The sequence below is a fragment of the Carcharhinus amblyrhynchos genome, unplaced genomic scaffold, assembly GCF_965287045.1.
Source record: "Carcharhinus amblyrhynchos unplaced genomic scaffold, sCarAmb.v2.hapA scaffold_748, whole genome shotgun sequence".
Classification (NCBI taxonomy): Eukaryota; Metazoa; Chordata; class Chondrichthyes; order Carcharhiniformes; family Carcharhinidae; genus Carcharhinus; species Carcharhinus amblyrhynchos.
The window spans coordinates 10,160-22,323 of NW_027650488.1; the positions used below are offsets into that span (position 1 = coordinate 10,160).

General features: G+C 54.4%; 1 protein-coding gene across 1 annotated transcript in view; it reads left to right on the forward strand.

Annotated features, from left to right (window-relative positions):
• Positions 1–4,912: 4,912 nt before the first annotated feature.
• Positions 4,913–12,164, forward strand: part of LOC145340052 (guanine nucleotide-binding protein G(I)/G(S)/G(T) subunit beta-3-like) — a gene marked incomplete at its 3' end in the record, with an annotated part of 33,146 nt that continues 25,894 nt past the window's right edge. The window contains exons 1-3 of the mRNA XM_080184470.1: positions 4,913–5,032; positions 6,348–6,386; positions 7,585–7,691. Coding sequence (XP_080040596.1) covers positions 4,976–5,032; positions 6,348–6,386; positions 7,585–7,691 — 203 coding nt within the window. The remainder of the gene's footprint in view (positions 5,033–6,347; positions 6,387–7,584; positions 7,692–12,164) is intronic.

The following is a 12,164-nucleotide window of genomic DNA, read 5'->3' on the forward strand; positions in this document are numbered from 1 at the left end:
CTGAGGGAGCGCCGCACTGTGGGAGGGTCAGTGCTGAGGGAGCGCCGCACTGTCAGAGGGTCAGTGCTGAGGGAGCGCCGCACTGTGGGAGGGTCAGTGCTGAGGGAGCGCCGCACTGTGGGAGGGTCGGTGCTGAGGGAGCGCCGCACTGTGGGAGGGTCGGTGCTGAGGGAGCGCCGCACTGTGGGAGGGTCGGTGCTGAGGGAGCGCCGCACTGTGGGAGGGTCAGTGCTGAGGGAGCGCCGCACTGTGGGAGCGTCAGTGCTGAGGGAGCGCCGCACTGTCAGAGGGTCAGTGCTGAGGGAGCGCCGCACTGTCAGAGGGTCAGTGCTGAGGGAGCGCCGCACTGTCAGAGGGTCAGTGCTGAGGGAGCGCCGCACTGTCAGAGGGTCAGTGCTGAGGGAGCACCGCACTGTCAGAGGGTCAGTGCTGAGGGAGTGCCGCACTGTGGGAGGGTCAGTGCCGAGGGAGCGCCGCACTGTCAGAGGGTCAGTGCTGAGGGAGCACCGCACTGTCAGAGGGTCAGTGCTGAGGGAGCGCCGCACTGTCAGAGGGTCAGTGCTGAGGGAGCGCCGCACTGTCAGAGGGTCAGTGCTGAGGGAGTGCCGCACTGTCAGAGGGTCAGTGCTGAGGGAGCGCCGCACTGTGGGAGGGTCAGTGCTGAGGGAGCGCCGCACTGTCAGAGGGTCAGTGCTGAGGGAGTGCCGCACTGTCAGAGGGTCAGTGCTGAGGGAGCGCCGCACTGTCAGAGGGTCAGTGCTGAGGGAGCGCCGCACTGTGGGAGGGTCAGTGCTGAGGGAGCACCGCACTGTCAGAGGGTCAGTGCTGAGGGAGCGCCGCACTGTCAGAGGGTCAGTGCTGAGGGAGTGCCGCACTGTCAGAGGGTCAGTGCTGAGGGAGTGCCGCACTGTCAGAGGGTCAGTGCTGAGGGAGCGCCGCACTGTCAGAGGGTCAGTGCTGAGGGAGTGCCGCACTGTGGGAGGGTCAGTGCTGAGGGAGCGCCGCATTGTGGGAGGGTCAGTGCTGAGGGAGTGCCGCACTGTGGGAGGGTCAGTGCTGAGGGAGCGCCGCACTGTGGGAGGGTCAGTGCTGAGGGAGCGCCGCACTGTGGGAGGGTCAGTGCTGAGGGAGCGCCGCACTGTGGGAGGGTCAGTGCTGAGTGAGCGCCGCACTGTGGGAGGGTCAGTGCTGAGTGAGCGCCGCACTGTGGGAGGGTCAGTGCTGAGGGAGCGCCGCACTGTGGGAGGGTCAGTGCTGAGGGAGCGCCGCACTGTGGGAGGGTCAGTGCTGAGGGAGCACCGCACTGTGGGAGGGTCAGTGCTGAGGGAGCGCCGCACTGTGGGAGGGTCAGTGCTGAGGGAACGCCGCACTGTGGGAGCATCGGTGCTGAGGGAGCGCCGCACTGTGGGAGGGTCGGTGCTGAGGGAGCGTCGCACTGTGGGAGGGTCAGTGCTGAGGGAGCGCCGCACTGTGGGAGGGTCAGTGCTGAGGGAGCGCCGCACTGTGGGAGGGTCAGTGCTGAGGGAGCGTCGCACTGTGGGAGGGTCAGTGCTGAGGGAGCGTCGCACTGTGGGAGGGTCAGTGCTGAGGGAGCGCCGCACTGTGGGAGGGTCAGTGTTGAGGGAGCGCCGCACTGTGGGAGCATCGGTGCTGAGGGAGCGCCGCACTGTGGGAGGGTCAGTGCTGAGGGAGCGCCGCACTGTGGGAGGGTCAGTGCTGAGGGAGCGCCGCACTGTGGGAGGGTCAGTGCTGAGGGAGCACCGCACTGTGGGAGGGTCAGTGCTGAGGGAGCGCCGCACTGTGGGAGGGTCAGTGCTGAGGGAGCGCCGCACTGTGGGAGGGTCAGTGCTGAGGGAGCGCCGCACTGTGGGAGGGTCAGTGCTGAGGGAGCGCCGCACTGTGGGAGGGTCAGTGCTGAGGGAGCGCCGCACTGTGGGAGGGTCAGTGCTGAGGGAGCGCCGCACTGTGGGAGGGTCAGTGCTGAGGGAGCGCCGCACTGTGGGAGGGTCAGTGCTGAGGGAGCGCCACACTGTGGGAGGGTCAGTGCTGAGGGAGCGCCGCACTGTGGGAGGGTCAGTGCTGAGGGTGCGCCGCACTGTGGGAGGGTCGGTGCTGAGGGAGCGTCGCACTGTGGAGGGTCAGTGCTGAGGGAGCGCCGCACTGTGGGAGGGTCAGTGCTGAGGGAGCGCCGCACTGTGGGAGGGTCAGTGCTGAGGGAGCGCCGCACTGTGGGAGGGTCAGTGCTGAGGGAGCGCCGCACTGTGGGAGGGTCGGTGCTGAGGGAGCGTCGCACTGTGGGAGGGTCGGTGCTGAGGGAGCGCCGCACTGTGGGAGGGTCGGTGCTGAGGGAGCGCCGCACTGTGGGAGGGTCAGTGCTGAGGGAGCGCCGCACTGTGGGAGGGTCAGTGCTGAGGGAGTGCCGCACTGTGGGAGGGTCAGTGCTGAGGGAGCGCCGCACTGTGGGAGGGTCAGTGCTGAGCGAGTGCCGCACTGTGGGAGGGTCAGTGCTGAGGGAGCGCCGCACTGTAGGTGGTCAGTGCTGAGGGAGCGCCGCACTGTGGGAGGGTCGGTGCTGAGGGAGCGTCGCACTGTGGGAGGGTCAGTGCTGAGGGAGCGCCACACTGTAGGTGGGTCAGTGCTGAGGGAGCGCCGCACTGTGGGAGGGTCAGTGCTGAGCGAGTGCCGCACTGTGGGAGGGTCAGTGCTGAGGGAGTGCCGCACTGTGGGAGGGTCAGTGCTGAGGGAGTGCCGCACTGTGGGAGGGTCAGTGCTGAGGGAGCACCGCACTGTGGGAGGGTCAGTGCTGAGGGAGCACTGCAGTAATTCTGTGGCAGTTTGCTCTGTGTACTGTTTCTGCCCTACACTGTGTGTCATTCCCAGTTTACTGACTGGTTGCTGCAGTGTGATCTCAGGATGTGTGTTTCTATCTGTTTTGCCTCTGATTGATTTGACTATGAAGTTATTTGCCTGTGTCCGCTTCCTATCTGTAAACACAGAGGAGTTTAACCTTCACCACTCCCTCACTCTCTCCCTCACAATAACAGCCAGATTTATTCTCAACCCCTGTCTCTGCTCTATAAATCTGTCTTCTTCTCTCTCTCTCTTTGTGTCTCTATTTTCTGTTTGTCTCCCTCTTTCTGCCTGTCTCTCTGTCTCCTCTCTCTCTGTCTCTGTCTCTCTCTCTCCCTCTCTCTGTCCCAGTCTGTCTCTCTCTCTCTCTGTCTCTCTCTCTCTCACTCTCTCTCTCTGAGTCTCTGAGCCTGACTCTCTCTGGCTCTCCTTCTGTCTCTCTGTCTCTGTCTCTCTCTCTCTCTCTGTCTGTCTCTGTCTCTCTCTCTGCCTCTCTCTCTCTCTCCTTCTGCCTGTCTGTGTGTTTCTTCTGTTTCTCTCTTCTCTCTGTCTCTCTCTGTCTCTCTCTCTCCCTCCCTCTATGTATACCTTTCTCTCTGTCTCTCTCTCTCCCTCTGTCTCCTTCTGTCTCTTTCCCTCTCTCTGTCTCTGCCTGTCTGTCTCCTTCTGTCTGTCTCTGTCTCTCTCTCTCTCTCTCTGCCTCTCCGTCTCTGTCCCTTTCTCTCTCTCTCTCCCCCTTTCTCTTTCATTCTGCAGCTCCCTCGCTCTCTCTTTCTCCCTCTATCTACTCCAAAGCCGGGCTGTGAGCTCTCTGTGGGAGAGGGTGGCTGCTCCCCTCCCTGATCCCCTGCCCTCCCCCCTTTCCTCCCTCCCCCTACCACCCCTCAGCCCTTGATCTCTCCTTAACCAGCGCTCAGGTCCATCTCTGCCCACCAGTCCTATTATATTTAATTTGATTTATTATTGTCACATGTATTGGGATACAGTGAAAAGTATTGTTTCTTTTGCGCTATACAGACAAAGCATACTGTTCATAGAGAAGGAAAGGAGAGGGTGCAGAATGTAGTGTTACAGTCACAGCTAGGGTGTAGAGAAAGATCAACTTAATATTTGATTCATTATTGTCACGTGTATTGGGATACAGTGAAAAGTATTGTTTCTTGCGCGCTATACAAAGCATACTGTTCATAGAGAAGGAAAGGAGAGGGTGCAGAGTGTAGTGTTACAGTCACAGCGAGGATGGAGAGAAAGATCAGCTTAATATTTGATTAGATTTATTCTTATCACCTGTATTGGGGTACAGTGAAAAGTATTGTTTCTAGCGCACTATACAGACAAAGCATACTGTTCATAGAGAAGGAAAGGAGAGGGTGCAGAATGCAGTGTTACAGTCACAGCGAGGGTGTAGAGAAAGATCAGCTTAGTGCGAGGTAGGTCCATTCAAAAGTCTGACAGCAGCAGGGAAGAAGCTGTTCTTGAGTCGGTCGGTACGGGACCTCAGACTTTTGTATCTTTTTACCGATGGAAGAAGGTGGAAGAGAGAATGTCCGGGGTGACGGGGGGGATCCTTGATTATCCCGGCTGCTTTTCCCCGAGGCAGCGGGAAGTGTAGACGGAGTCAGTGGATGGGAGGCTGGTTTGCGTGATGGGATTGGGGCTACATTCACCACCCTTTTGTAGTTCCTTGCGGTCTTGGGCAGAGCAGGAGCCCAGACCGAGCTGTGATACAACCAGAAAGGATGCTTTCTGTGGGGCATCTGTAAAAGGTTGGTGAGAGTCGTAGCGGACATGCCAAATTTCCTTAGTCTTCCTAGAGGAGTTGGTGGGGCTTTCTTAACTATAGTGTCAGCGTCGGTGGGGGGACCAGGATGGGTGATCTGGACACCTAAAAACCTGAAGCTCTCCACCAGAAGGGAACCCGAGGGGGAGATCGGAGGGGTTCCGGGGGTGGAGGGGGTGGTGGTGACAGCACCTGTAGAGACCAGATCCACCCCCCCCACCATGTGCCTCCGTGTCTCGTGTCCGGCCTGTTGCTTCCTCTTTAACCATCTCGCTGAATTTCCAGATCCCGCACTCGCTTGCTTGAGGCACCCCCTTCTCCCAGGAGCATCGAGGGATCGGCACCATGGGGGAGCTGGAGGAACTGAAACAGGAGATGGAGTCACTGAAGAAACAGATTGCGGTGGGTGACGCCCTCCCTCCCTGCCCGCCCAACACCCCTCTCGCCCTCTCTGGACAGGGAAAGCTCAAAGTCTCCAAAAGGGACCTAGCATGAAGTGAATCTGATCTCCGGGAAGGGGCGGGTGCAGGTTACCTGTGGGCTGGGTGGGGTGGGGTGGGGATGGGGGTTGTTATAAAGATCTGGAGTTCCTGCATCACAGGCAACAAGGACTCAGAGACAAGAGGCACCCTCTTTGTGAGTTCAGCACCTCCCTCTACACTGGTGCTCTGACAGCGATAACTATCGAGTCCCAATAAGGGTTACCCTCCCTCCCAGCGATAACTATCGAGTCCCAATAAGGGTTACCCTCCCTCCCAGCGATAACTATCGAGTCCCAATAAGGGTTACCCTCCCTCCCAGCGATAACTATCGAGTCCCAATAAGGGTTACCCTCCCTCCCAGCGATAACTATCGAGTCCCAATAAGGGTTACCCTCCCTCCCAGCGATAACTATCGAGTCCCAATAAGGGTTACCCTTCCTTCCAGCAATAACTATCGAGTCCCAATAAGGGTTCCCTCCCTCCCAGCAATAACTGTAAAGCATCAGAAAGGGCCCCATCCCTCCCAGGGATAATTATTGACTCCCAGTAAGAATTTACTCCCTCTCAGGGATAACATATGATCCTGGGAATGTCCTCCTCCCTCCCAGGGATAACCACTGAATCCTGATAAGGCCCCTCTCTCTCAGCGATAACTATTGAGCCCCAATAAGGGTCCCCTCCTTCCCAGGGATAACTATTCAGCCCAAAAATGAGTTCCCCTCACTTTCAACGATAACTATTGTTTCTCAAGAAAGGTTCCCTCTTTCCTAGTGATAACTATCGAGTCCCAATAAGGGTTACCCTCAATCCTAGCGATAACTATCGAGTCCCAATAAGGGTTACCCTCAATCCTAGCGATAACTATCGAGTCCCAATAAGGGTTACCCTCAATCCTAGCGATAACTATCGAGTCCCAATAAGGGTTACCCTCAATCCTAGCGATAACTATCGAGTCCCAATAAGGGTTACCCTCAATCCTAGTGATAACTATCAAGTCCCAATAAGGGTTACTCCCCCCCCCCGCCCCCGCACCAGTGCTAACTATCGAATCCCAGGAAGGGTCCCCTCCCTCACAGAGGTAACTATCGAGTCTTGGGAAGGGTCAACTCCCCCCCAGGGATAACTCTGAGTTCTGGGAATGGGAGAGAGGAGTCCAAGGCATCTCTTTGAGACCCCGATGTTCACTCATTTGTTCACTCACTCACTCACTCCATCTCTCTCTGGTTTAATTGCAGGAGGCGAGGAAAGCAGCTTGTGACAGCAGCCTGGCTGAGGTAATGTGGGTGGCAGCAAGGGCCATTGGAGTGAGGGGACAAGGGTGTGAGGGACCGAGGGAGGAAGTGGCCCAGAGCAAAGAGAGGGGCCAATGGAAAGAAAGTGTCAGGGCCGAGGGAGTGAGAGGCTGAGGGAGCGAGGATCAAGGGAGAGAGGCATTGAGGGAAAAAAGATTCGAGGGGTTGAGGGAGTGAGTGCCGATCAGAGCGAGGGGCTGAGGGTGTGAGAGCCTGAAGGAGTGAGAAGCTGGTGCGGTGAGGGTCTGACGCAGTGAGGGGCTGAGGGAGTGAGGGAAGCAAGGGAGTGATTGAGGGAGAACTGGGGAGTGAGGGGAGAGAATGGGAGGCGGGGGAAGAATGAGGGGATGGGGAGAGTGAGGGGAGAGTGAGGGGAGAGCGAGGGGGTGGGGGAAGAGCGAGGGGGAGGGTGAGGGGGCGGGGGGAGGAAGGGTGAGGGGGAGGATGAGGGGTTCAAGAGCAATAGGGATGGGAGTGAGAGGGCAAAGTGGGCGAGGTGGGGAACTGGGGGTATAGGTGGATTAATAGTTGTGACGCTGGAATTTTGGGTTGGGAACATTAGGCTCAGGGATATTTGGTATATTGGATATTTGGGATTGCGAGACTCTGGGATATCTGGGATGTTGAAATTTTGGGATTCGGGGGATTTGACTGTGGAATACTTGAGATGTTGGAATTTCAGGATTGGGGGATCTGATACTTGGGATATTTGGGATTTGGGAGAATTGGCTCTGGGATATTTGGAATGTTGGAATTTTGGGATTCAGGCCCCTTAGCTCTGGGTTATTTGGGATGTTGGAATTTTGGGATTCGGGCCCCTTGACTCTGGGATATTTGGGATGTTGGAAGTTTGGGATTCAGGGCACTTGACTCTGGGATATCTGGAATGTTGGAATTTTGGGATTTGGGGCACTTGACTCTGGGATATTTGGGATGTTGGAAGTTTGGGATTCAGGGCACTTAACTCTGGGATATTTGGGATGTTGGAATTTGGGGATTGGAGGATTTGACTCTGGGATATTTGGGATGTTGGAATTTCGGGATTGGGAGACATTCGGGATATTTGGGATGTTGGAATTTCAGGATTCAGAGGGATTTGAGGTCAATGTTTTTGGAGCTTCCTGTTTTCCGGACTGGGATGTGGGATCCTGATCCTGCTGTCTCACCCTCTCCTCTACAGTTGACCGCCAGTCTGGAACCGGTGACCCGGATTCAGATGAGGACCCGGCGCACTCTGAGGGGCCATTTGGCCAAGATCTACGCCATGCATTGGGGAACGGACTCCAGGTACAGAACTTTCTGGAAAGATACACCGCATTCCTTGCCTGTGGGGTGAATGGTGACAAGCGGATGATTGGACAATGCATCAGGTGCTCTATGGACATGTGTTAGATGTTCAGAGTACTGGGAAAGAGTCCATTCTGCCTGTCCCATCAATACTAGCCCACTGGAAGAGCAACTTTGTCAATGGGGGGGGGTTACCATTGACCAAAAACTGAACTGGGATCCAGCCAGGTAGAGAGAATCTAACCTTCTCCCCCACCTTGATAGTCAATGGCGTTACCATCGCTGTATCCTCCTCCCCCACTATCAACATCCTTGGGGTTACCATTGACCAGAAACTGAATTGGACCCAGCCATATAAATACTGTGGCTTCCAGAGCAGGACAGAGGCTGGGAATCCTGCAGAGAGTAACTCACCTCCTGACTCCCACCTCCCCCAAAGCCTGTCCCACCTTTTACAAGGGACACACGTCAGGATGGGAGACTCTCCACTTGCCTGGATGGGTGCGACTCCCGACAACACTCGAGAAAGCCTGACAAAGGACAAAGCAGCCTCCCCCCAACTTGATCAACATAGAACATAGAACATAGAACATTACAGCGCGGAACAGGCCCTTCGGCCCACAATGTTGCGCCGACCAGTCTTATTTTTAAAAAAACATTGACCCACTAATCTAAACCAATCCCTTTTCGTCCATAAACCTATCCACGGATCTCTTAAACGCCCCCAAACTAGGCGCATTTACAACTGCAGCAGGCAGGGCATTCCAATCCCTCACCACCCTCTGGGTAAAGAACCTACCCCTGACATCCGTCCTATAACTACCACCCCTTAATTTAAAGCCATGCCCCCTCGTGCTAGCTTTCTCCATCCGAGGAAAAAGGCTATCACTGTCCACCCTATCTAAACCTCTAATCATCTTATATGTTTCAATAAGATCCCCTCTTAGCCGCCTTCTTTCCAGTGAAAACAACCCCAAATCCCTCAGTCTCTCCTCATAGGATCTCCCCTGCATACCAGGCAACATCCTGGTAAACCTCCTCTGCACCCTCTCCAAAGCCTCCACATCCTTCCTGTAATGTGGGGACCAGAACTGCACACAGTACTCCAAGTGCGGCCACACCAGAGTAGTGTACAGTTGCAACATGACGCTGCGACTCCTAAATTCAATCCCCCTACCAATAAACGCCAAGACACCGTACGCCTTCTTAACAACCTTATCTACTTGATTCCCAACTTTCAGGGATCTATGTACACACACACCTAGATCCCTCTGCTCCTCCACACTATTCAGAGTCCTCCCGTTAGCCCTATACTCAACACATCTGTTATTCCTACAAACATGCTAACCACAAACACTCACTCCCTCCACCCCCCGACGCAGCCGTGTGTACCGTCTACAAGAAGAACAGCAGCGAATCGCCAAGGCTCCTTCCACAGCTCCTTCCAAACCCGCCACCTCCAGAAGGGCAAGGGCAGCGGACACCTGGTAGCAGCACTGTGGAGTTGTACGATCGGAGTAGTGGCATGATGGGAAAATTGGTCAACTTTTGGTACAAAGTAAGATAAGCTGACCAAGCTATTCCCAGAATGCCCCCGACCTCTGTAAGACCTGATAAGGCTGACTCCACGTGACCTAGGGCTGTATGAGTGAGACAAGATCAGGTCAGGGATGAAGGAGTCACCGACCTTCCTCTGTCCCATCAAAGGTCAAGATAAAGGTACGAATGATGAGACAAAGAGTTCTCGGAGGCTGTACCATGATTTATGACATTGCTTATGGCGCTACTGCTGATCAAATTCCTGGATAAGCTCTGGTCACACAAACTGATAATGATTCTGTATAAATACTGGACTGATTCTTTGTGCAAGGGTGGGCTTGAGAAGGAATTAGCAAGTCGTAACGACGGCTCTCCAAACTCAAGTTTTTGCCAATATTCAATGCAGTCTTTCGGAAATAAAGACAAGTTATTTTGTCGGAACGGACTTTGTGGAGTCTTTCTACCACGGCCAAGCAAATTTCCACTTCAACAGCACCACCTGGAGTTCCCCCCACCATCCTGGCTTGGGAATATATCAGCTCTTCCTTCACTGTCGCTGGGGACAAAATCCCGGAACTCCCTCCCTATCGGTGCCGTGGGTGCACCTACACCAACGCAGGGACCGCAGCGGGTTCCAGGTGGCGACTCACCCTTCTCAGGAGTTCCCCGTCGGGTGCCTTGATTGAATTTGCCTCCGCCACACTCTTAGGCAACGCATTCCAAGGTCCTTAACCGCTCGCCGCGCAAGAACCTTTCTCCACGATCTCCTCCAATCTCTTCCAGGTTCCTCACCCCCGGAAGTATTCACGTGAGTCTTTCCCGCGCTCCCTCCCTCTCTCCAGTGCCTACACCTTCCATACAAAATCATCATCTTGCCCTTGTAGACCGTGTCCCTCGCAGTAAAGCCCAGGATGTGATCTCGCGAGAAAGAGAGCTTCACCAGATTTTGCCTCAACTTTTTCTATCATTCATTGGACGCAGGGCGTCGCTGGCTGGCTCGTCATTTATTGCCCATCCCTAGTTGCCCCTTGAGAAGGTGGTGGTGAGCTGCCTCCTGGGATCACTGCGGTGCCCCCTGCTGGGGGTTTGCCCCCACAAGGGAAGGAATTCCTGGATTTTGACCCCAGCGACCGCAGAAGGAACGGCCGATATATTTCCCAGTCAGGATGGCGAGTGGCTCGGAGGGGGATCTTGCAGGCGGTGGCGTTCCCCATGTGTCTGCTGCCCTTGTCCTTCGTGGGTTTGGAAGGTGCTGCCTAAGGATCTTTGGTTGCAGTGTATCTTGTAGATGGTACACACTGCTGCTACTGAGTGGTGGAGGGAGGGAATGTCTGTAGATGTGGTGACAATCGAGTGAGGCTGCTTTGTCCTGGATGGTGTCGAGCTTCTTGGCTGCTGTTGGGAGCCGCACCCACCCATGCAAGTGGGGAGTATTCCATCATATTCCTTTGATATTTCCTTTAATCGAGGGATTGAGTTTAGGAGTCGGGAGGTAATGCTGCAACTTTATAAGACCCTTGTCAGACCCCGCTTGGAGTACTGTGCGCAGTTCTGGTCGCCTCACTACAGGAAGGATGTGGAAGCTATTGAGAGGGTGCAGAGGAGATTTACAAGGATGTTGCCTGGATTGGGAGGCATGCCTTATGAGGATAGGTTGAGGGAGCTGGGTCTCTTTTCCCTGGAGAGACGAAGGTTGAGAGGCGACCTGATAGAGGTTTATAAGATGTTGAGAGGAACAGATAGGGTGGATTCTCGGAGGCTATTTCCCAGGGCTGAAATGGTCGCTACGAGAGGACACGGGTTTAAGGTGCTGGGGAGGGAAGTACAGAAGTGATGTTAGGGGTAAGTTTTTCACTCAGAGGGTGGTGAGTGAATGGAATCGGCTGCCGTCAGTGGTGGTGGAGGCGAACTCACTGGGATCTTTTAAAAGACTTCTGGATGAGTATATGGGATTGGGGGTTATAGATAGGTCTATATAAGGTGTTGATGTGATCGGCGCAACTCTTGGGCCGAAGGGCCTGTTTGTGCTGTAGTGTTCTATGTTCTATGATATGATTTATTATTGTCACGTGTATCAACATACAATGAAAAGAATTGTTTCTTGCACTCTACACAAAGCATACCGTTCACGGAGAAGGAAAGGAGAGGGTGCGGAATGTAGTGTTACAGTCACAGCTAGGGTGTAGAGAAAGATCAACTTAATGCAAAGTATGTTGGGAGAGTTACAGAAGAAAGAGATCTCGGGGTACAGGTTCATAGCTCCTTGAAAGTGGAGTCACAGGTGGACAGAGTGGTGAAGAAGGCATTCGGCAAGCTTGGTTTCATCGGTCAGAACATTGAATACAGGAGTTGGGACGTCTTGTTGAAGTTGTACAAGACATTGGTAAGGCCACACTTGGAATACTGTGTACAGTTCTGGTCACCCTATTATAGAAAGGATATTATTAAACTAGAAAGAGTGCAGAAAAGATTTACTAGGATGCTACTGGGACTTGATGGATTGAGTTATAAGGAGAGGCTGGATAGGGTGGGACTTTTTTCTCTGGAGCGTGAGGGGTGATCTTATAGAGGTCTATAAAATAATGAGGGGAACAGATCAGCGAGATAGTCAATATCTTTTCCCCAAAGGTAGGGGAGTCTAAAACTAGAGGGCAGAGGTTTAAGGTGAGAGATACAGAAGGGTCCAGAGGGGCAATTTTTTCACCCAGAGGGTGGTGAGTGTCTGGAATGAGCTGTCAGAGGCAGTAGTAGAGGCAGGGACAATTTTGTCCTTTAAAAAACATTTTGAGAGTTACATGGGTGCGATGGGTATAGAGGGATATGGGCCAAACGTGGGCAATTGGGATTAGTTTAGGGGTTTTAAAAAAAGGGCAACGTGGACAAGTTGGGCTGAAGGGTCTGTTTCCCTGCTGTAAACCTCGATGAGTCTATCTC